A 20,930-nucleotide genomic window follows, 5' to 3' on the forward strand; every position below is an offset into this window, starting at 1 on the left:
TGATCTTGCATAACCATTTTTTGAAGAGGCGTTGTGCCCTCTTCCCACCCCTCCCCTACATGGATCTGCCACTATAATAGTGTACCTATACTCATGTTTGCAAACAAATCAACAGCAGCATTATGGCCTGGGATTTCAGCCTTTGCTTGTTACTGACAATTTTAGTTGGAGTTTCCTGAAACCCCTGTAAACCTACCTGGCCATGTCTCTCCTCACATCAACTACTTCCTCTGCCACTGGATATGTGTATCCAACAGCACAACAACTAGAAGGCATTCTTATATTATGTATGGCACTCTAAGCACTCATTCACTCACGTCACACTTCATGTTTTTGCCCTACAAACTGAATGGTGGATGCAAACCTATAATATTCATGTGAATTTTTAGCTATTATTATTATTATTATTAGTGTTACTGTGCAAAAATCAAGTACAGATTATAATGCACAGGTGTGATGCATGTAACTATCTAGATTAATACCAACTGACTCTTATCTATGTGATTTGTAATGTTTTCCTCACCTGAACGTATCTGTGTTTTCAGTAATCATAATCATAATACAAAAACAATCAAGGGTGGAGGAGTTGGGGGTTAGCTATTCCATAGTTTGATAACAGAAGAGAAAAATAAAATATAAGAGTCAGTTACGTAGGGTGACCATGCCTTCCCGCTAAGCCTGTCTAAGTAACTAGGATTTCTCTGAGTATAGCTAACTATAGGTACTTCATCAAATAACTCTGTAATAACAATAAAATATAAATTGACCCTATAGTCTCTACATGGTACAGACATTAAGTTGTGAAAACATGTGGTGTTAGAGAACATGCAGTTGTAAGACTGTAACCTTTCACACATGCTGCAACACTTACCTGACCATAATATCTATACATGCACACATAAACTAAATAGGAGCCTGAACATTAATTATAAATTTGTTACAGTTACTCCAAAACTATTTGTAAATGTAGGTTATGCATGCACTCAATAGCATCGCAACACATGTACCTTTTTATTGAAGTTGTTGTGTGTACATATTATACCAAAACTATATAGTATACATACCTTTCTGTTTAGATGCAATACAAAACCTTAACTGTAACTTTATATCATGCTACATTGTTCAGTGCATGTTGTTTATTGTATGTACATATAAAATGTTGAGAAAACAGGGTAGTATGATAAAAGAAAACTGAAGGCACACTGATCAGAAACAATATCCATATTGCTAACCACTTTTCAACCACAATGCCACAGTGTACATTCCATGGGTTGTCAGTAACAACCAGTTATAATGGGTTACGATGCAGATAACATGCATGACATACTTGCATTTTAGACATCCAAAGAATGCAAGCTTATCTGTATATATAGTTCAAATACTCATGAATGTGGAACAGTCGCAAATAAATATAATTATAGATAATCAGTTACACAGCTAATACAAATACACAAATTTATACCAAATAACATTACAAACATAAAACTTCACATTAAACATTAAATTACATATAAAGATACAAATTTACTTGGAGACAAAAAAAAATAGGTTTACAAAGTGACATTGCAAACATAAAACTTTTGTTTGGCCTTGTAAACAGCTTAAAATTAGTTTCATGTGTCAGCGGAATGCAACAGAACTTAAACTACAAAAGAATATCTGTGTGCAGCTCTTCAAAATAGCAATTAGAAAAATAATTTGGAGAGGATGACTTACATTTTTCACAAATATCAGGAGGACTTTCACCAAAGCCACTGGCTACAAGAAAGCCATGTTTTGTATCTCCCATAGCCACTTCTGCTTTAAAATCTTTAGCTGAACCTTCAGGGACCACAATACAACGCCATGCTTTCCTTCCTTTGTCTTTACCACTTACTAAATACATTCTCTGAGCAGGATTTGATTGCCAGGAAATAACATCTTTCCATTTCAACTGGAATTCAGCTGGCATCTCAGATATCCGGCATGGAGCATTAGGTCCTTCAAGTTGGTAACACATAGTTCTTGTAAAGTCACATCCATAAACATTCTGTGTTTCGGACAGTTTTTCACATGTGAAAAATCTAATCTTTTTATCAGTTTCATCAAACCATACTCCCTTGTTGGAAAAGACTCCATCAGTAGCCTTCTGGTCAGGCTCACATGATGCAACAATCTTCAACAAAATACCCTCTTCCATAGCATGGTGACCACATGCTGCAATACCCATTTCATCCAAGTAATTTGCAAATTCCACTACCCATTGGCCAGAGTAACAACAGTCTGTGAAAATGTACAACAATTTTCCACGAAAGTAATCAAAGTATAGTCCAAAAATCTCCTGAAAACTAATAGTACCATCTCTAAAGCACCAATTTCCTGTTTTAGTCTCTCCATGGCCAGTATAATAGATGAGTGCTAGAAAAATACATGACAACAATTAATAAGCATACTGAAACAGTACTAGTATGATGAGTCAGATCACATATGAAGAAATTTGTGAAAATTTGCTATAGTTTGCTCATGGCAAAAAAGCCAGCTGGAACAGGCATGTCCAATACATTTTATTGAAAAACCATTAAAATTGAAATTAATTATTGTGCACTTCCTACCTCATGTCCACTACATATTAATTTTCCAAATTTGATACGTGTAGAGTAAGTACAATGACACTAGAAGAAGCACAAAATTCATGGAAGTTTTGGCGCATCAAAATGACCTAAACCAACCCGATGTAGCGAATTCCCCCATTCATTTTGCATGTATTGGGCATTTAAATTGTGTAATAAGATACTAATAACCCGTGACACATGACAGATACTTCAGATTCTGAAGTAGATTTGAAAAAAGCAATGAATGGCAATTTAAATGAGCTAGAAAGAAATCAGGAATTTTGGCTCATCATTTTAAAGATTGAAATTACTTTCTTGTGCAAATATCAATCGCAGATATTTGAAAGGAAATACTCTGGGACATTCTAATGTCTTGACACAGTGTTACAATGAAACAAAAACGATTTGTAGTGACATTTACGGTGTTTTCATGATTAATCACGATCATGTCCATTTCTGTAGCCAGGGGTGTCAGAGTAAAAGTGAAAGTGACAAGGCTCAGTCTAGAGGGGTCTGGGAGCATGCCCCCAGGATGATTTTGAAATCGCACATTTTGAAATGCTATATGGAAGCAATTTTACTGTGTGCAAGGTATTAGTTAGCTACCTCAGTGACAAATGATAAAACTGAACACTGACCAAAAGCACCTTCATAATACAATTAATATTTTAAATTAAGAGACAAAGGGCAAGGAATGCTACCACCAAAGTAGTTACAAAGAGAAACAAAGCAATAATTTATTTCAACATGATGGTAATTACTTTTGGAGGCATTTAATACAAACCAAGTAGATGTCAAGCTTTTCTAGGTCAAAGACAGGTTACTGATAAGAGTTGTTTTTTGTCAATTGTTGCCATAAATAAATGCTAAGTATTGCATGTTCACTACTTTTAGTTTTAGTTCCATCAAGTTTCATTAAAGTGGTGAGACTCTGGCCTCACTGGTTGGTCTGTAGCAAACTTCTTCATATGCATGAATATAATTAGCTATGTAAGCAGATGTCAATTACACACAGAGAAACGGTGCATGTTATCCATCTAGGGTACATGAACATCTTTATGTGCAAAATACTTTAGTTTACCCATAGGGAATGTTGCTTCAAAATTTCTATATTTTTTCCTTACACTTACATGAAGAGCTTCAATTTACCGGCATACACATTTGTGTCAGCTAGTCACTGCTTATATATGTATAGGAAGCTATATAGCACAGCTAAGCTACGAAGGTAACCAGTGTTAGGCAAGTTACTTTGTAAAAGTAACTAGTTACATATTACTTGCAACAGAACTATTTAGTTACAGTTACATATTACCCATAAAATAAAGTAACTGTAATAATATTACATATTATATTACTTTGTGTCCACAGCCTTAAGCTGTCACGTGTGAAACTACTACCTTATCACGTGACATGATTGCGTTGTTGGACAATGTGCAAATCTTGGTTATAAGTAAGAAGCTAGTGAATAAGCTTCATTCAGTAGGCCTCGTTACCTCGTTGTGGTTAGGCGTTACTCAGTGGATTACTAACGAGACTAGTAACTTCGTTACTTTTAGTAATAATATTACGTCATATTAGACTCGTTACAGTAATTATATTACTTAGGTAACGCGTTACGTTTGTAAGTAAAGTATCTTGCGTTATATTACCTGTTTTCATAGCGTATTTCGTTGTATTACTTTGTTACCACAAAAGTAATAATATTACGTAACGCGTTACATAAGTAACGCGTTACTCCCAACACTGAAGGTAACACTAATCTACAATGGATCTACCAACCTCCATCCTTATGGCACTCCTTGAACAGCTTTATAATTTTATCAATGTAGAATTGCTTGGTTTGCTGCGCATCAGGGATGTCCATAAAGGTGTACACTAACTCCTTGTCCTTATCTAGGCGGATCATGTCTTGGAGATTTTCAGCATCTTCCCTCACTCTGGGCAAGAAGGGTTTGACTGGGACTGCTTCACCAAGTGGCGCTTTTCCTTTATCAGTCCTCTGATTAGTCAGAGGAGACCATTTTCTCTCGCATTTCATTCCCTCCCTATACTTATTACCAAAAGATCCGATTATCATACACTGTGATTCACAAATCAGACTCTTCCTTGGCGTAAATCGCTCAGTAGGTAGTCTCTTGTGCCGCCGTTGAGGTTGCCGCGCAGCTTGGATCAGAGCGGATACTGGAAGATTCATAAGGAACTCAGGGCCGTGAAACTCAGCGAGGGAGCCGAGGAAGCACGCTGCAATAGCCACGGTTTCAGCTGTACTATATAATAGCGATAACTCTGACAAATTCATCGTGGATTCTCAGTGACTAGGAAAAGTTTCTCCGACCAACCGACTTCAGCTAAAAACGTGTCAGTTTGCCACACTGTATTCTTGTTTACCGCGAAGTGAGCACACCCTCCAACACACCAACTACGACCACAAAATGTACTGAATAGTTACACCCACGAACCGCCCCTAGTGGGGGCTTTGCTATTAATAACTGTGCTATTATTAGAAAGTGTCAATTGTACAATCACGTGCAATAATACAATCACAATAATACAATCACGTGTACTGTTTAAATCCTAGTGCTAGTACAAAAATCAATAGTGATACAAGGTGCGTGCATGTGCAACTGTCAATGTCATATATAGTAGTATATACTACATCTCCCTTTCTTTGGGTTACAGTCTCTGTCTATTCGGTGGCTGGATTGCGGTCCCAGTCATTGATCGGGTCACAGGACGGAAAGAGTTTGAGGTCTGTTGTGTCACTTTCTGGTGCTGTATTGTTCTCTGACACTGTGTTCTCTGGCATAACGTGTAAATGACAACGGTTACATCTGATCTGGCCTTGTGGGGTGTCCACAACATATGATCGGGGGATGTCTGCCCGATTGCTTATTCGACCAGATATCGTTGTTTGGCCAGCTTGGCCAGTAGTAATCCACACTTTATTATCATCTGGAATTGGAGTAAGGGGCTGTACGCGATGGTGGTCATCATAAGCTGACTTCTGTTTGTAGCTAGTGTGTTGCTTTCTAAATTCGTTAAGGTATGTCCACTTAGGTTTAATTTAATAATTGCTTTACAGAATTGGAATTACATACAGTAGAGGCTATAGTGATTACAGAGACATACAATTCTGAAGGACTACCAGTGTCCTGCACTGGTAGCCTAGAGCACTAATTACTTAACTACAAAAACTATACATGCATACATATATAATAATTACAAATAATTATAATTGGTTGGTGCAGGAGTCTTGGAGCAGCGGGTACAAGGACACAGGTAATGAAAAGTACAGGGGGTATTATCAAAGTTAGCTAAAAAATGATTCCATAAAAATGCTTTCAACTTTGGTTTGATTACATCTAGTGATTGAGATAGGTCAATTATTGGTAAGTTAAGAGTTCCATAATCTTGGTAAACGATAAAAATATGAGTTCATGATAGGGTTGATATGAGCTGTCTTGGGGTATAACTTTGCAGATGTTCCTCCACTTGAGGTAAAGTAGTTCTCAGGTGTCTACCCATCAGGAGCTGTGAGGGTGACAAGTTGCACCAGGGCATGGGGGTGGCACGATAAGTTAACAAAGCCAGATATGTGTCCTCAGGTTTGGTCAATAGTTGTTTGGTTGTCTGGACTGCACGCTCTGCTTGCCCATTGCTTTGGGGGTAGTATGGGCTGCTGGTAGTATGGCAAAAGTTGTATGCTGTGGCAAAAGCTGAAAACTCACAGGATGAATATTGAGGGCCATTATCACTAACTACAGTTTCTGGAATTCCGTGTCTGGAAAACATGGATTTCAGTCGTTCAATAATGTTTCTTGATGTTGTGTTCCCCAATTTGATGACTTCTATGTATCTGGAAAAATAATCAACCACCACTAAGAAGTGAGTTCCTTTTAGAAAGAAAATGTCTGTTCCAATCTTTCGCCATGGGTACTTGGGAAGGTCTGAAGGTATAAGGGGTTCTTTCTTTGCAGCTGAAGCTCTAACACAAGTTGGGCAGTGTTCAACAAGATCCTTGATGTGCTTTGCAATCAAAGGCCACCACACCGATACATTAGCTCGAAGGCGACATTTTTGAATGCATTGGTGTCCATCATGAATTTTGGACAAAATTTGCTGCTGCAAAGATGTTGGGATCACAATTCTTGGTCCATACAGTGACAGGTCATTGTGAATTGTAAGGAGGCCTCTGCTTTGCCAGAAGGGTTTGACTTTGATAGGAATGTTCCATTTTTCTGGCCAGCCGTGGCGGCAGTAGTCAAACAGGGTTGAGCAAACAGTATCAGCTGCTTGGGCAGCACGAAATTCTTCTAGGCGGTGACTACTGACTGGAAGAGCAGCAATACATGTCTCCATGAGGTATTCAGCCTCCTCTTGTAGGGAGGTTTCTGGAGGAACTGATAGCAACGGAGCCCGTGACAAGGCATCTGCTGTTACTAGAAGCTTCCCTGGAACATGAGAAATGTCATATTCAAAGCGAGCCAGTCGAAGACGAAACCTCATGATTCTTGGAGGAAGGATGTGTAGGCTTTTGTTGCCCAACAGTGGGATTAATGGCTTATGGTCAGTTTCTATGGTGAATTTCTTGCCTAAAATATAGCTTGAAATTTTTTCACATGACCAAGTGATGGCTAATGCCTCCTTCTCCACTTGAGCATAACGGCACTCAGTATTTGTCATTGCACGTGAAGCATATACGACTGGCCGCCATGATTGGCTGTCTTTCTGTAACAGAACTGCCCCCAGCCAGTATGATGAGGCATCAGCAGAGATTTTTAGATCTGCGTTCGCATTGTAATGTGTCAGGACTCTGGGTTTAGTCAACTCCTCTTTAATGTGTGTAAAGGCGGTATCTTGTGGGGTATCCCAGGTCCATGAGTTATTCTTACTGAGGAGCTCACGTAGTGGTTGTGTTAATTCTGTAAGACGGTTAGAAAATTTCCCTAGGTGGTTTATTATCCCCATAAACCTCCTTAACTCTTTCAAATTTTTTGGAGGGGGCATCTTAGCAATGGCTGCTGTTTTCTCAGGATCTGGTTAAATGCCTTGTTCTGTTATAAGGTGACCTAAGAAGCGTAGTTCTGTCTTTCCAAATTGACATTTATTAGGGTTGAGAGTTACCCCTGCAGATTGCAGTTTCTGCAGGATGGCTTCAAGTCTGGCATCATGCTCCTCTTTGGTACGGCCAAAAACAAGAACGTCATCCATGTGACAGAGAACTCCTTCAACCCCAATAAGTGTTTTCTCCATTTGCCGTTGAAAGTGTTTGGGGGCACTACATATCCCAAACGGTAGTTTGTTAAAACAGTAACGCCCATAGGGGGTGAGGAATGTTGTGAGTAACCTGGAGGAAGGTGCCAAAGGGACCTGCCAAAACCCACTATGGGCATCAAGGATACTGAAAACTTTTGCACCAGCCATCTGTGCCAAGGTGTCATCTACTGCTGGTAAGGGGTGTACCTCACGTTGAACACTCTCATTCAATGGCTTGAGGTCTACACATATTCTGATTGTCCCAGTCTTTTTTGGCACAACCACCATACCAGCACACCAAGGAGTAGGCTCTTCTACTTTGGATATGACATTCATTGACTCCATGCGATCTAGTTCTTGTTTAACCTTGGAACGTAGTGGCATTGCGACATGTCTGGGCATGTAAATTGCATGAGGTTTTGCCCCTGGCTTTAGTCTGATTGTGTAACTTCTCCAAAGTTTCCTAAGCCTTGAAAAATTGATGGGAATTTATCAGCTACTGCACAATTTGTGCGTTGCATAATGGCCTCTACTCTGACAGCAAGATTCAAAGCAGTGATAGTGGGTAAGCCTAGCAAGTTTCTCTTTAGGGTATTTATCACATATACTGACTGTATAGTTTGCTTACCCTGGTAGGTGAACTGTCCTTGGAAGTGCCCTTTTACTAGTAGAGGGACTTGACTTGGTCCATACAATTTTTTGCAGGGAGGTGTTAATTCAGCATTTAGCAGGTCTCCTCTGTGATGGCTGTAACTTCGGCCCCTGTATCCAACTTAAAGATCACATCCTTGCTATTTAGAGTAACTGTTGCTGTCCAGCATGTGTCCATGGTATCCCCCACTGCATCTAGAAAAGCAGAATCTATAGTTTGTCCCTCCTGGTTGCTCTCTGAGATTGTGTCCATATCTCTACCACATGTGCTCTTCTGAAGTGGATAATTCATCCAATTTTGTGTGGCAGCAGGATCCATAGTGGCCTCTCTTTTGACAACGGTGGCATGTGACATCCTTAGCAGGACATTTCTCTTGGATGTCGCCCTCTCCCACATCGTATACATGGCTTAGGGTCTGGTGTCTTGTTCTTAGTGTTCCATTGGTTATAGTATTGAGGGCCTCTCCTCGACTCAGGCTGTCTTTTGCTGTAGCTCTGCTGCATTTCATCTAGATTGCTTGACCCAGTTCCTTTAAGGACTTGTTGCTGTTCTTTGACAGCTTCACGCTGACGGACTAGTGTCTTGGCTTTCTCAAGTGTCAATTCCGGATCTAACTGAAGACGCTCTGACAAGGCTAAGTCTTGGATCCCAACAACGAGGCGGTCCCGAATCATCTCGGACTTGAGGTCTCCATAATTACAATGTTCCGCCAGATTGTACAGTTCTACGATGTATTGTTCCACAGATTCTCCAGGCATTTGGCTGCGACGGTTAAATCGGGCTCGCTCGAAGATAACATTTCTACGAACTTTGAAAAAGCTGTCGACTTTCTCAATCACTTTGGAGTAGTCTTTCCTCTCTTCTTCTGTGATGTTCGTAGATATCAGTACAGACTCAGCCTCTTCACCAGGACAATACAATAGGGTGTTCACTTGTTTCGCTGCTGAAGCGTCTTGAAGGCCAGCAGCCGAACGAAACTGCTCGAAGCGGCGTTTCCAACGAGGCCAGTCATCGGGATACTTGAAATCGAAGGGATCGGGCGGTTGCAAATGGATTTGAGCCATTGCGGAGTTACGACCACGCTGCCACCATGTGCTATTATTAGAAAGTGTCAATTGTACAATCACGTGCAATAATACAATCACGTGTACTGTTTAAATCCTAGTGCTAGTACCGTGTTTTTCAGGTTTCTGGCGAAAATCAAAGCATTAACGTGATCAAACACGTGATCCGTGCTTCGAACTAGCAAGGCTTACATATCTTGCAGCATACTAGCAATACTTGAACGTGTACAATGATCGGGAAAAGGTGCGAATATTCACTTTAAATACCTTGCAAGTTCGAGATATTTGAATTACAGATCACGTGTTTGATCACGTTTATGCTTTGATTTTCGCAAGAAACCTGAAAAACACGGTACAAAAATCAATAGTGATACAAGGTGCGTGCATGTGCAACTGCCAATGTCATATATAGTAGTATATACTACAATAACATAGTGTAAAGGATCTATATGTTAATATTGAACTGCACAGCTCATTTAAATTCCAAGTATCAAAGCGCCACGTTGGGTTACAACTACCATACAGCTAGACAGAGCTGCGCTGCTACTGTACGATATATTAGTTATCACTGTAACTTATCACCCTGTTGCGGAGCCACTCAGTCTTGTTCGTGACATCATAATAACCGCGAATGGTATTGTTTACCAATAGAACAAAGAGCCAAATAAGGAAATATTGATACAAAACACCAATACAGCACTTAAACCAGCTCAGTAAATCTTACAAGAAAATTGATAATCCTTTGCACAGTAACACTACAAGTTACCAATACGATAGTTTAACAAATGTCAAGAACAGACTGTGACGATTTGATTTGATTTATTATTTTATACCCACAACACTCCGTTCCTCCTTGTTGGAGTGATACAACAACAACAACTAACTAAGCATACAAGAATAAGCAAGACAATAGCATATGTACCACTTTCACACCTCAGATCAAAGGAAAGCCAGTGCATATATATCACATATTGCACTTACTCAAAATGGTAACGAGATATACGCAGTGCGTATATCTCGTTAAGGCAGTGCGTATATCTCGTTACACACTGCCTTAACGAGATATAGCTGCGTATATCTCATTAACTTGAGACATTGCATATCTAATAGGTGTGCACACTATATCCAGAAATCATCAGATTTCTTGATGTTTTACTTACCTCTTCTCTTATATAGGTAATCAAGCAAGCTGCGATTGTGGGATTGAATTCTGCCAAACAACTTGTGATTGTGGGATACATTAGCAGTAGTTTGTTTTTTATCTTTGTAAATGTAGCAATTAAAGTAACATAATTAACACTAGTCTCTTAAAATTGTTATATTAGCAATAATAAAATCAAACTACTGCTTGATGTATTAAAATTGAACCCCACAATCACAGTTTGTTAGGTAAAATTTAATCCCACAATCACAGCTTACTTGGTTCCCTATATAAGAGAAGGGTATAGCAACTAAAGATTTTGTCAATTAGGTGAGTCTACATGCTAAAGTAGAACATATTAGTTATACCATGGCCACTCGTGCTTTGCCTATATATACGCACTCGCCCTCGGGCTTGTGCGTATATATCAGGCAAAGCACTCTTGCCCATGGTATAACTATTACATATACATTACACCACCCACACATACAAGTACACAAATAACACTGAATTACGTATACATATATAGTTGACAAAAAATAGCTTTTCGCATAGCCATGAAAATCTCTAAATGAATGAAGTTTTTTAATATCAGATGGAAAAGAATTCCACAAATGAGGGGCTTTGTATTGAAAAAAATCTTTGCATAAATGTTAAATTACACCTGATCATGTTGGCAAAATAAGGAGCAGTCCTAGTGTTGTAATTAGTCGTGTTACCAAACTGAATTGGAGGGAGAAGCGGAACCCCTCTTGTGGTATGGTACTGATGAAACATAGCACAGAGTTAAAGTTGATAAGGTGAGGAAACTTCAACCAATGTAGACGATTGTAATATTCCATGATATGGTCATATTTGTGTAGACGACAGATTAAACGAACAGCACGATTTTGTAACTGCTGTATTCTAGCCACATGACATTGAAGCAAGGAGGGGCCCCACACAGGCAAAGCATAATACAAATGAGATGATACCAGTGAGTTCATAAAGCTTGATGATTTCATCAGAAAGTTCTTTCTTGTAAGGTGGATATAATACATCTTCTTACACACATTCGCAGCTTGTTCACACCATCTCAGCTGACTAACAAACACCAGCCCAAGATACTTCTGTTTGTTAGTAGTACATAATGTGATGTTGTCAAATTTAATATCTGGAAAGGGCTGTGAATTCCTACGTCGAGTGGTGCTGAACCACATAAGCTGCATTCTATTATCTACCAAAATAAATTGAAGTTGATGATTAAGTTTACATGCAGCTTCCACTGGGGTTCTGCCAGAACAAATTAGTGTGGTGTTATCCACATATTGTAACAGTATCAATCACAGAGGGAAGCGTACCGTAGAGTCGGGTTGTTAAGCGCATATATCTGTTAAGCGCATATTATTTGTTAAGCGCATACACATTTCTTGTAATTAACCATAGATGATAAGCGCACATGGCTAAATGCGACGATAGATCTACACACAGCAAGAAACGGCAAGAAAAGATGAAAGTACTGAAAAATTAATATCTCCTCAAGCGTTTGCGTTTCCCTTGAGGTCTCTCTTCGCTATCATCACGAAGGAATTCATCCGAAAATGGCAGTAGTGGCTTGATATGTGGAGAGGGTGATGTTGAGTTTTGGGAAGGGTTACATAGTAACAAAGGTAACAAAGTAACAAAATGTTATAAAGCGCAGTAGCTAGCTACACTGTGCCCCTGGGCTCCAACAGCAAATTGCTGACTAGCCAGTACTCCAAATTGTAATTCTAAACATGAGTCTGGGAACGACAAGCAAAATCATGAATGAAAAACCTAGTGGAGATTGTATTTAGATAACTAACAAAGAAGCTAACATTTGAGCAGAATGGATTTAAAAAGTGGAATGACAAATGGAAACCATCAAACTGGGTAACTAACAGCCATTTCAGTATATAACTAGTAACCAGCCTAAATCAAGATGTAAGTTGTATAGTGATGAGAGTAAAATGGATTTGATAAGTACGTGTAGTATGATATGTGGTAACTGGGTAACTACCAAACAAATTTCAGCATTTACAGAGTAACAGAAATTTAACTAGCCAAAATAAAGATACAAGTTGTATACCATGAACGTGAGAGTAGAATGGATTTAACAAGTAGCATCATATGTGGTAACGGCATGTAACTGGGTAACCTCCAGCCAAATTTCACCATTTACAGAGTAACAGAAAAGTAACCAGCTGAAATAAAGATACAAGTTGTATACCATGCACGTGAGGGTAGAATGGATTTGACAAGTAGCATCATATGTGGTAACCATGTAACTGGGTAACTCTCAGCCAAATTTCATTATTTCTAGAGTAACAGAAAAGTAACCAGCTGAAATAAAGATGTAAGTTGAATACCATGCACGTGAGGGTAGAATGGATTTGAAAAGTAGCTTCATATGTGGTAACCATGTAACTGGGTACCTCCAGCCAAATTTCACCATTTACAGAGTAACAGAAAAGTAACCAGCTTAAAAGATGCAAGTTGTATACCATGCACGTGAGGGTTGAATGGATTTGACAAGTAGCATCATATGTGGTAACCATGTAACTGGGTAACTCCCAGCAAAATTTCACCATGTACAGAGTAACAGAAAAGTAACCAACTTAAAAGATGCAAGTTGTATACCATGCATGTGAGTGTAGAATAGATTTGACAAGTAGCATCATATGTGGTAACCATGTAACTGGGTAACCTCTAGCCAAATTTCACCATTTACAGAGTAACAGAAAAGTAACCAGCTTAAAAGATGCAAGTTGTATACCATGCACGTGAGGGTAGAATGGATTTGACAAGTAGCATCATATGTGGTAACCATGTAACTGGGTAACTCCCAGCCAAATTTCACCATGTACAGAGTAACAGAAAAGTAACTAACTTAAAAGATGCAAGTTGTATACCATGGATGTGAGTGTAGAATGGATTTGACAAGTAGCATCATATTGCAGAGTAACAGAAAAGTAACCAGCTTAAAAGATGCAAGTTGTATACCATGCATGTGAGTGTAGAATGGATTTGACAAGTAGCATCATATGTTGTAACCATGTAACTGGGTAACTCCCAGCCAAATTTCACCATTTACAGAGTAACAGAAAAGTAACCAGCTTAAAAGATGCAAGTTGTATACCATGGATGTGAGTGTAGAATGGATTTAACAAGTAGCATCATATGTTGTAACCATGTAACTGGGTAACCTCCAGCCAAATTTCACCATTTACAGAGTAACAGAAAAGTAACCAGCTTAAAAGATGCAAGTTGTATACTATGCACGAGAGGGTAGAATGGATTTGACAAGTAGCATTATATGAGGTAACCATGTAACTGGGTCTCCCAGCCAAATTTCACTATTTACAGAGTAACAGAAAAGTAACCAGCTTAAAAGATGCAAGTTGTATACCATGGAGGTGAGTGTAGAATGGATTTGACAAGTAGCATCATATGTGGTAACCATGTAACTGGGTAACCTCCAGCCAAATTTCACCATTTACAGAGTAACAGAAAAGTAACCAGCTTAAAAGATGCAAGTTGTATACCATGCATGTGAGTGTAGAATGGATTTGACAAGTAGCATCATATGTGGTAACCATGTAACTGGGTAACTCCCAGCCAAATTTCACCATTTATAAAGTAACAGAAAAGTAACTGCTCAAAATAAAGATATAAGTTGTATTATTGTACTCTTGTTTGTATATGGTGAGAGTAGAATGGATCTGACAAGTGGAATGATACTTTATTTGGTAACCATGTAACTGGGAAACTCTCAGACAAATGTAGAGTAACAGAAAAGTAACCATCCAAAACATAGATATAAGATACCGTGAGAGTGGAATGGATCTGACAAGTGACATGATATGTTTTAACTATTTAACTGGGTAAATCCCAGCAAAATTTCACCATTATTTTACGTATGACTTAACAGAAAAGTAACCACAGTCATACGTTGTATAAAGCTAAAGTAGCTACCACAGAGATGGCTTGCCAGTATCATTTTTGGTAACCACACAACTGGCCTACTTCCAGTTAATTGTGAAGTAACAATGAATGCTGTGTCTTATTACTAACAACAATAGCCTATATTACACAGAGTTATCTTAAGTATATCGCCACTAAGGGCCCGGACAGGAGCCCTGGCAAGGCAAATATTTAAATGTGGCCAGATTTGAGATAAGCATGCTTCCACACACACAAAATCAAACTGACGTTTTTACAAGAAATGGATTGCTAGCACGTTACACTATCAATTCTCACTATGTGTTTGTCTGAGTTGTGCTGAGTCTGCTTTTGCCAGCAGTTTTTGTAAGACCCTGTAAAAGCCACGAGTGGTAGCAAGGTGCCATTCAATGGCCATGGCTCTGTTTGAACAGTGTAAGGTGATTAATGATAGTAGTATCCGGAGCAGGACGGAGCTGAGAGGACAGTCACGGAAATCGCGGGAAGCGGCCTCGTGTCAAGAGAAAGACTGACAATATAGGGATCGTAGAAGTGAAGTCGTGATTGTTGTATGATTGTTTATATGATTGTTAATGAATTATTGAATCAAGCATTACAACTTGGAGGTCCCACCGAGATCCCTGAGGCCGACATTGACGGATTGAGTAATCTACCAGAAGTAAATTTCGTCCTATCACCCTGCAAGACATAATGGATAGCAGTACAGTGGAATACCCGTGCGTGACGTGCCGGCATGAAGTGGAGGAGTCCAACGCGGCACTGGTGTGTGACCTTTGTGACAGGTGGGAGCACGTGGCGTGTATCAGGCAATGTGATAAGTTGTCTGAACCATTGTATAATGCTCTAGTTGGTTGTCGTACTAAGGCAATTATGTATGTGTGCTCCGCATGTCGAAGAGAAGGGTCAGTAGCAAAGAAATTGCTACGATATGAGGTTGAATGTGCACGTGCGAATGACGAGCGGCTGGCCAGCGCGCGTCAATTAGCGGAACGTGACTCGTTGATTAATGAACTGCGTAGTGATAAGCAGTTGTTAGGTGCACGGTGTGCTGCTCTTGATCGGGAAGTAACCAGGCTCCGTGAGGAGGTAGAGAGGTTGACTGTTACAACTCCAGTGGTGCAGCCAGATGTTGGAGAAATTGAAGCACCAGAGTCCAGTGAGTCCTCAGACAATGAGAGCACTTCAGAAACAAATGAAACCACTAGTCACCCACCATCACAGCATGGTAGGAGGCATCTCGATCCCCACCCCCCTGGTTTTCGAGCACTGTGCACACGCCTTGAGAAGTTCAGTGGTAGAACTGGTGACAATGATTTTGAGGTATGGGTGGAAGACTTTAAAGAAGCAACAACAGACTGTGGCTGGAATGATCAGCTGCGAGCAAGGTGGTTTGCATGGTTTCTGGCTGGCCCCGCCAAGTCAACTTGGCAGAGGACACTGACATCAGAAGACAAGAAATCCTGGAGCAGAATTGTAGAAGTATATCGTGGTCAATATGGAGTACACTTAGACCCACGTACGGCATATCAGAGATGCCATGAATTACAGTATTCTCAATTTGGGTCAGCCCAGGGTTTACTTGATGCCATGCGAGATTACCAGAGAATGGCTCCCACCAAGCTCACTGATGAGGTATTGGAGTCCATATTGTGGAACAAGGCACCCCTAGAACTGCAGAAGGAAATTAAGGAAATAACTGTAGGGTCGGTCCAGGAACTCTTGCACAAGTTACTTAAAGCAGAGGCCACTGTGCAGGAGAGAGACCGCCGTAGCAAGGAGAGAGAAGCTACCAGCCAACCACGAAGAGCGATCCCTGAGCACAGGCCAAGCAAACTTCCAGTGGTGAAGACCAGTGCAACTCAGAAGGACCAATTAAGAGAGCCAGCAACCACTGCCAGACAAGGGAGTGAAATGAGTTTAAAGCATGTGAAGTGTTTTAATTGTCAGGAGAAGGGCCATCTAGCCAAATCCTGTCCACATGGAAAGAAGAAAGGAGCCCACAGAATGACAATAGAGGAACCCAGAGAAATAGAGCCTATAGAGAAGGAACAGCACAGTTCAGAAGGGCAGCCTAGTCAGGTGACACCAGAGGAGAGTAGTGAAGTGCAGGAAGACCCATGGATACGCTCAGTGACGGTCGGTGAAAACATTGCTGAGGCCACCCCAGAACAGTCCTGTAACCAGAGAGGGCCAACTTACAAAGTAGACCTTGTTGTAGATGGAGTGAAAACGAGAGGATTTTTGGACCATGGGGCACAAGTTTCTTTAGTGAGGAAAGAACTACTGCCAGCAATAAGGAAAGCCAATGATTGGTCACTACAGGAGAGTCACAAGAGGAACCTTGAGATGGGCACACAGCCAGTGGGTGCTGCTGGTATTGCTCTAGGAACTATTGGTTTAGTTTCTCTACAAGTTAAAGTGGAGGAGACTGGGGTTTGTAAGGAGGTACCATGTCATGTGTTGGCATCTGAGAAACCAATTTGGAAAGGGGAGCTACGCAATTGTGGCTTAATCCTAGGCACCAATGCTCTGGTGGGTCTTGGTTTTAGAGTCATCCATGTCAATGGAATGGAAGTACATCCACAGTATGATAATGGTGAGTCACAGCACATAGTAAGTAGAGCTAGTGTACTACAGGTTACCCTTGGAAGAGAGCTCCGCCTGGGCCCCTGGCAGACCAAAGCAGTGTGTGTTCAAGTAGACCCTAACCAAGAGTCAATCTCTGTTGGTCTTGTGTCACCAAGTGAGTGCACTATGGCACAGTTTGGATGTGATTTCACTGAACAGTTGTGGCAGCAAGGAGAAGCTAAGCCACGAGTGATGGTGACTAATTGGAACAGTAGTACAGTAGTAATTGGCGAGGGTACAGTTGTAGGTACCATTGAGGAAGTAAGTCCAGTGGACCAAGCCGACCCTGTGTGGGAAGAGGCACCAGTACCTGACACAGTTGTGAGAATGTGTACATCACAAATGGAACATCGCCAGACAGAACTGCGTTCCCAGTTATTGGTAGGAGATGCTTGCTCAACAGATGAGAAAGAGACCTTGTTGCAGCTTTTATTGACGAAACACCAGGTGTTCGCCCTATCTGATGGTGAACTCGGAGAAACAGATCTTGTACAACACAAGATAGAGATGAAGGAAGTGGTTCCCTTCAGAACAGCCCCTCGTAGGTTGCCGTATGCTTTACGTGCAGAGTTAGAGACAGAGTTGACCAGGCTAGAGGCAACAGGTTGTATTGAGCAATCCACAAGCCCATATGCTTCGGGATTAGTATTGGTAAGGAAGAAAGATGGTAGTCTCCGTGTTTGTGTTGACTACAGAGGTATCAACAAGGACACCATTCCGGATTGTTACCCTATTCCCCGGATTGACGACTTGATCGACACAGTGGGCAGGCAGAAGGGCCAGTGGTTCACTACCCTAGATTTGATGAAGGGGTATCATCAGATAAGGATGGATCCTGATTCCAAGAGTAAGACGGCATTCACTTGTCATATGGGTTTGTACCAGTATCGGAGGATGCCATTCGGACTAACCAATGCTCCTGCGACGTTTCAACGTCTGATGAACCAACTCTTCAGTGGTAACATATGGAACTTTGTGTTTGTGTATTTAGATGACCTGTTAATTGTGTCCAGATCTTTCCAGGAGCACCTAGAACATGTGGAGAAGGTACTGACAAGACTAGAGGAGGCTGGGCTGAGACTTAAACCTAGTAAATGTGCGTTTGCACAAGAGAAGGTGGAGTACCTGGGACACACATTGTCAGCCAGTGGAGTGAGTCCTAATGATAAGAAGGTCCAAGCTGTGAGGAACTTCCCTACTCCCCAGTGTTGTAAGGATGTGAAGGGTTTCCTGGGGCTTGTGAATTTTTATAGGAGGCATGTGCCCAATCTAGCAGCTGTGGCTAGACCACTGACTGCCTTGACTAGGAAGGACCCAGCTACTGGAGGAACAGTACAGTTCAATTGGAGTGATGGCTGTGAGAGAGCTTTTCAGGAGCTCAAGGAGAGGTTAGCAACAGCACCTGTGTTGCATCCACCTGATTTGTCGAAGCCTTTTTATGTATGGACTGATGCCAGCTTATTGGGTTTTGGTGCTGTGTTGGAACAGTTGGATGATCAAGGCCGGAGGCATCCTATTGCGTATGCCAGTAGGCAGACTAACCCAGCGGAAGCTAAGTATGCACCTACACAGTTAGAGGTGGCTGCGTTGGTTTACTCTGTGGAACATTTTGAGGTGTACTTGCTTGGCAATGAGTTTACTGTGTACACCGATCACCAGTCATTGGTCAGTGCGTTCCTAGTGCATTTGAAGAGTCAAACCAAGGGTTTACTTGCACGATGGTATCTAAGGTTAGCTAGATTCTTACCAAAGATGAGACTGGAGCACAAGCCTGGTACAGTTAACACTGCTGCTGATGCCCTATCTAGAGCCCCAATACTAGGAGGACAGCTGACTGACCAACAGACAATTGGACATGATAATGTAGTGTTACATGTGACAGAAAATAATAGATCAGGTATGGAGCAGGTACAACAAGAACAGAGACAAGACCCTGTATTGGCCAAGTTAATTGACTACCTGAGGGATGGAACGCTGCCTGAGGATTCTAGTGAAGCTCAGCGAGTGTCGGTTCAAGGCAAGAAGGGATACTATGTTGTTGATAACATCCTGTATTATGAGGGTACAGACATGCCAGGGAGACGCCGTTTAGTAGTCCCCAACCATCTGAGAGAGAGGATTCTTGATGAGCACCACGACTCGTGTTTTGCTGGACATTTTGCTGCCAAGAAGATGAAGCAAAGGGTGAGTCAGTATTTTTATTGGGATGGCATGAATGCTCAAGTACACAAGAAGTGTGCCTCATGTGTAGTGTGTGCGTCTGTTAAAGGACAAGGGTTCAGAGGGAAACCACCACTAGTGAGCATTCCGGTAGGGGGTGTCTTTGAATGTGTCGGCATGGATTTTGTGGAGTTTGACCTCAGCTCTTCTGGGAACAGGTATGCTCTAGTCTTTCAAGACTATTTGAGTAAGTGGCCTGAGGTGTATGCAGTGGCAAATAGGAAGGCTGAGACTGTAGCACAGTGCCTATTAGATCTGATCTGGAAACATGGAGTGCCAAGGCGGATAATCCATGATAGAGCAGCTGAATTTCTGTCCAATGTACTACAGGAGACAGCACAGTTGATCGGCATAGAACAATTGCCTACATCAGGAGGTCACCCTCAGACTGACGGCCTAGTTGAACGGTTCAACAGGACATTAAAACAGATGCTGCGGAAGCTAGTGAGTAAGGGTGGCAAGGATTGGGACAAGAAGCTTGGTCCCGTGTTGTTTGCGTACCGCACAACACCACATTCATCGTCGGGTGAAACTCCATTCTATCTGGTTAATGGAAGAGACCCAAATCTACCAAGTACATTGAGTTTTAGTGTGCCCCAAGTTAAGTACCCCGTGATAGAGACTGAATTCGGGAAGGAGCTGGCTAAGGAACTTAAGTATGCTCGAGAGCTGGCAAGGAAGAACATCCAATCTGCACAAAGGGCACAGAAACAGCATTATGACAGAGGTGTTAAAGATGTAGAGCTACAGGTAGGAGACCTTGTGATGTTGAAAGTGGAGCCGAGGTTTCGCTTGGACCGAGTCTACAAGGGACCATTTCAGATCAAGTCACTGACATCAACCAATGCAGTTATTGTGTTAAAGAGTGATGATAATGCTGAAGAGATGAATGTTTCACGACAACGACTGTCCAAGTGTAGACGAGAGATGGCTGAGGCAACCCCTTGGGTTGGACACTCAGGCAGGCTTAATAAGAGAAGACAAGTGAGGAGAAGGGAGCCCAAAGTAGCCACGCAACAGGAAGGAACTGTTGATGATTCACCAGAGGCTGCTACCACTGATTTAACACACTCCAAGTCCTCTACTACTACCACTACTAGGAGCGGACGCCAGGTTAGGTTACCTGCTAGATTCAGGGAACATGGAAAACTTCACCCAGGCTCAGCTTTGAAAAAGGGGGGAAGTTGTAAGGTGATTAATGATAGTAGTATCCGGAGCAGGACGGAGCTGAGAGGACAGTCACGGAAATCGCGGGAAGCGGCCTCGTGTCAAGAGAAAGACTGACAATATAGGGATCGTAGAAGTGAAGTCGTGATTGTTGTATGATTGTTTATATGATTGTTAATGAATTATTGAATCAAGCATTACACAGTCTGATGTGTGGTGGACAAGGCTTGTAGGGCTCTCCAGTCTCG

At 41.3% G+C, this 20,930-nt stretch overlaps 3 protein-coding genes across 3 annotated transcripts; 1 reads left to right on the forward strand and 2 right to left on the reverse strand.

Annotated features, from left to right (window-relative positions):
• Window positions 1-1,396: 1,396 nt before the first annotated feature.
• Window positions 1,397-5,054, reverse strand: LOC136265474 (uncharacterized). Its single transcript, XM_066060350.1, has 2 exons — window positions 4,371-5,054; window positions 1,397-2,397 (listed from the first exon to the last, which is right to left on the reverse strand). The coding sequence occupies exons 1-2, from the start codon at window positions 4,888-4,890 to the stop codon at window positions 1,646-1,648; spliced, it is 1,272 nt and encodes a 423-aa protein (XP_065916422.1). The 5' UTR covers window positions 4,891-5,054; the 3' UTR covers window positions 1,397-1,645.
• Window positions 5,055-8,855: 3,801 nt separating this feature from the next.
• Window positions 8,856-9,563, reverse strand: LOC136267547 (uncharacterized). Its single transcript, XM_066062710.1, has one exon. The coding sequence runs from the start codon at window positions 9,561-9,563 to the stop codon at window positions 8,856-8,858; it is 708 nt and encodes a 235-aa protein (XP_065918782.1).
• A 5,794-nt stretch (window positions 9,564-15,357) lies between these two features.
• On the forward strand, window positions 15,358-20,887 carry LOC136267548 (uncharacterized). The gene is made up of 2 exons (XM_066062711.1): window positions 15,358-19,673; window positions 19,737-20,887. The coding sequence occupies exons 1-2, from the start codon at window positions 15,358-15,360 to the stop codon at window positions 20,797-20,799; spliced, it is 5,379 nt and encodes a 1,792-aa protein (XP_065918783.1). The 3' UTR covers window positions 20,800-20,887.
• The last annotated feature ends 43 nt before the right edge of the window (window positions 20,888-20,930 follow it).

This window comes from Dysidea avara, chromosome 9 (genome assembly GCF_963678975.1).
Source record: "Dysidea avara chromosome 9, odDysAvar1.4, whole genome shotgun sequence".
NCBI classification, from domain to species: domain Eukaryota; kingdom Metazoa; phylum Porifera; class Demospongiae; order Dictyoceratida; family Dysideidae; genus Dysidea; species Dysidea avara.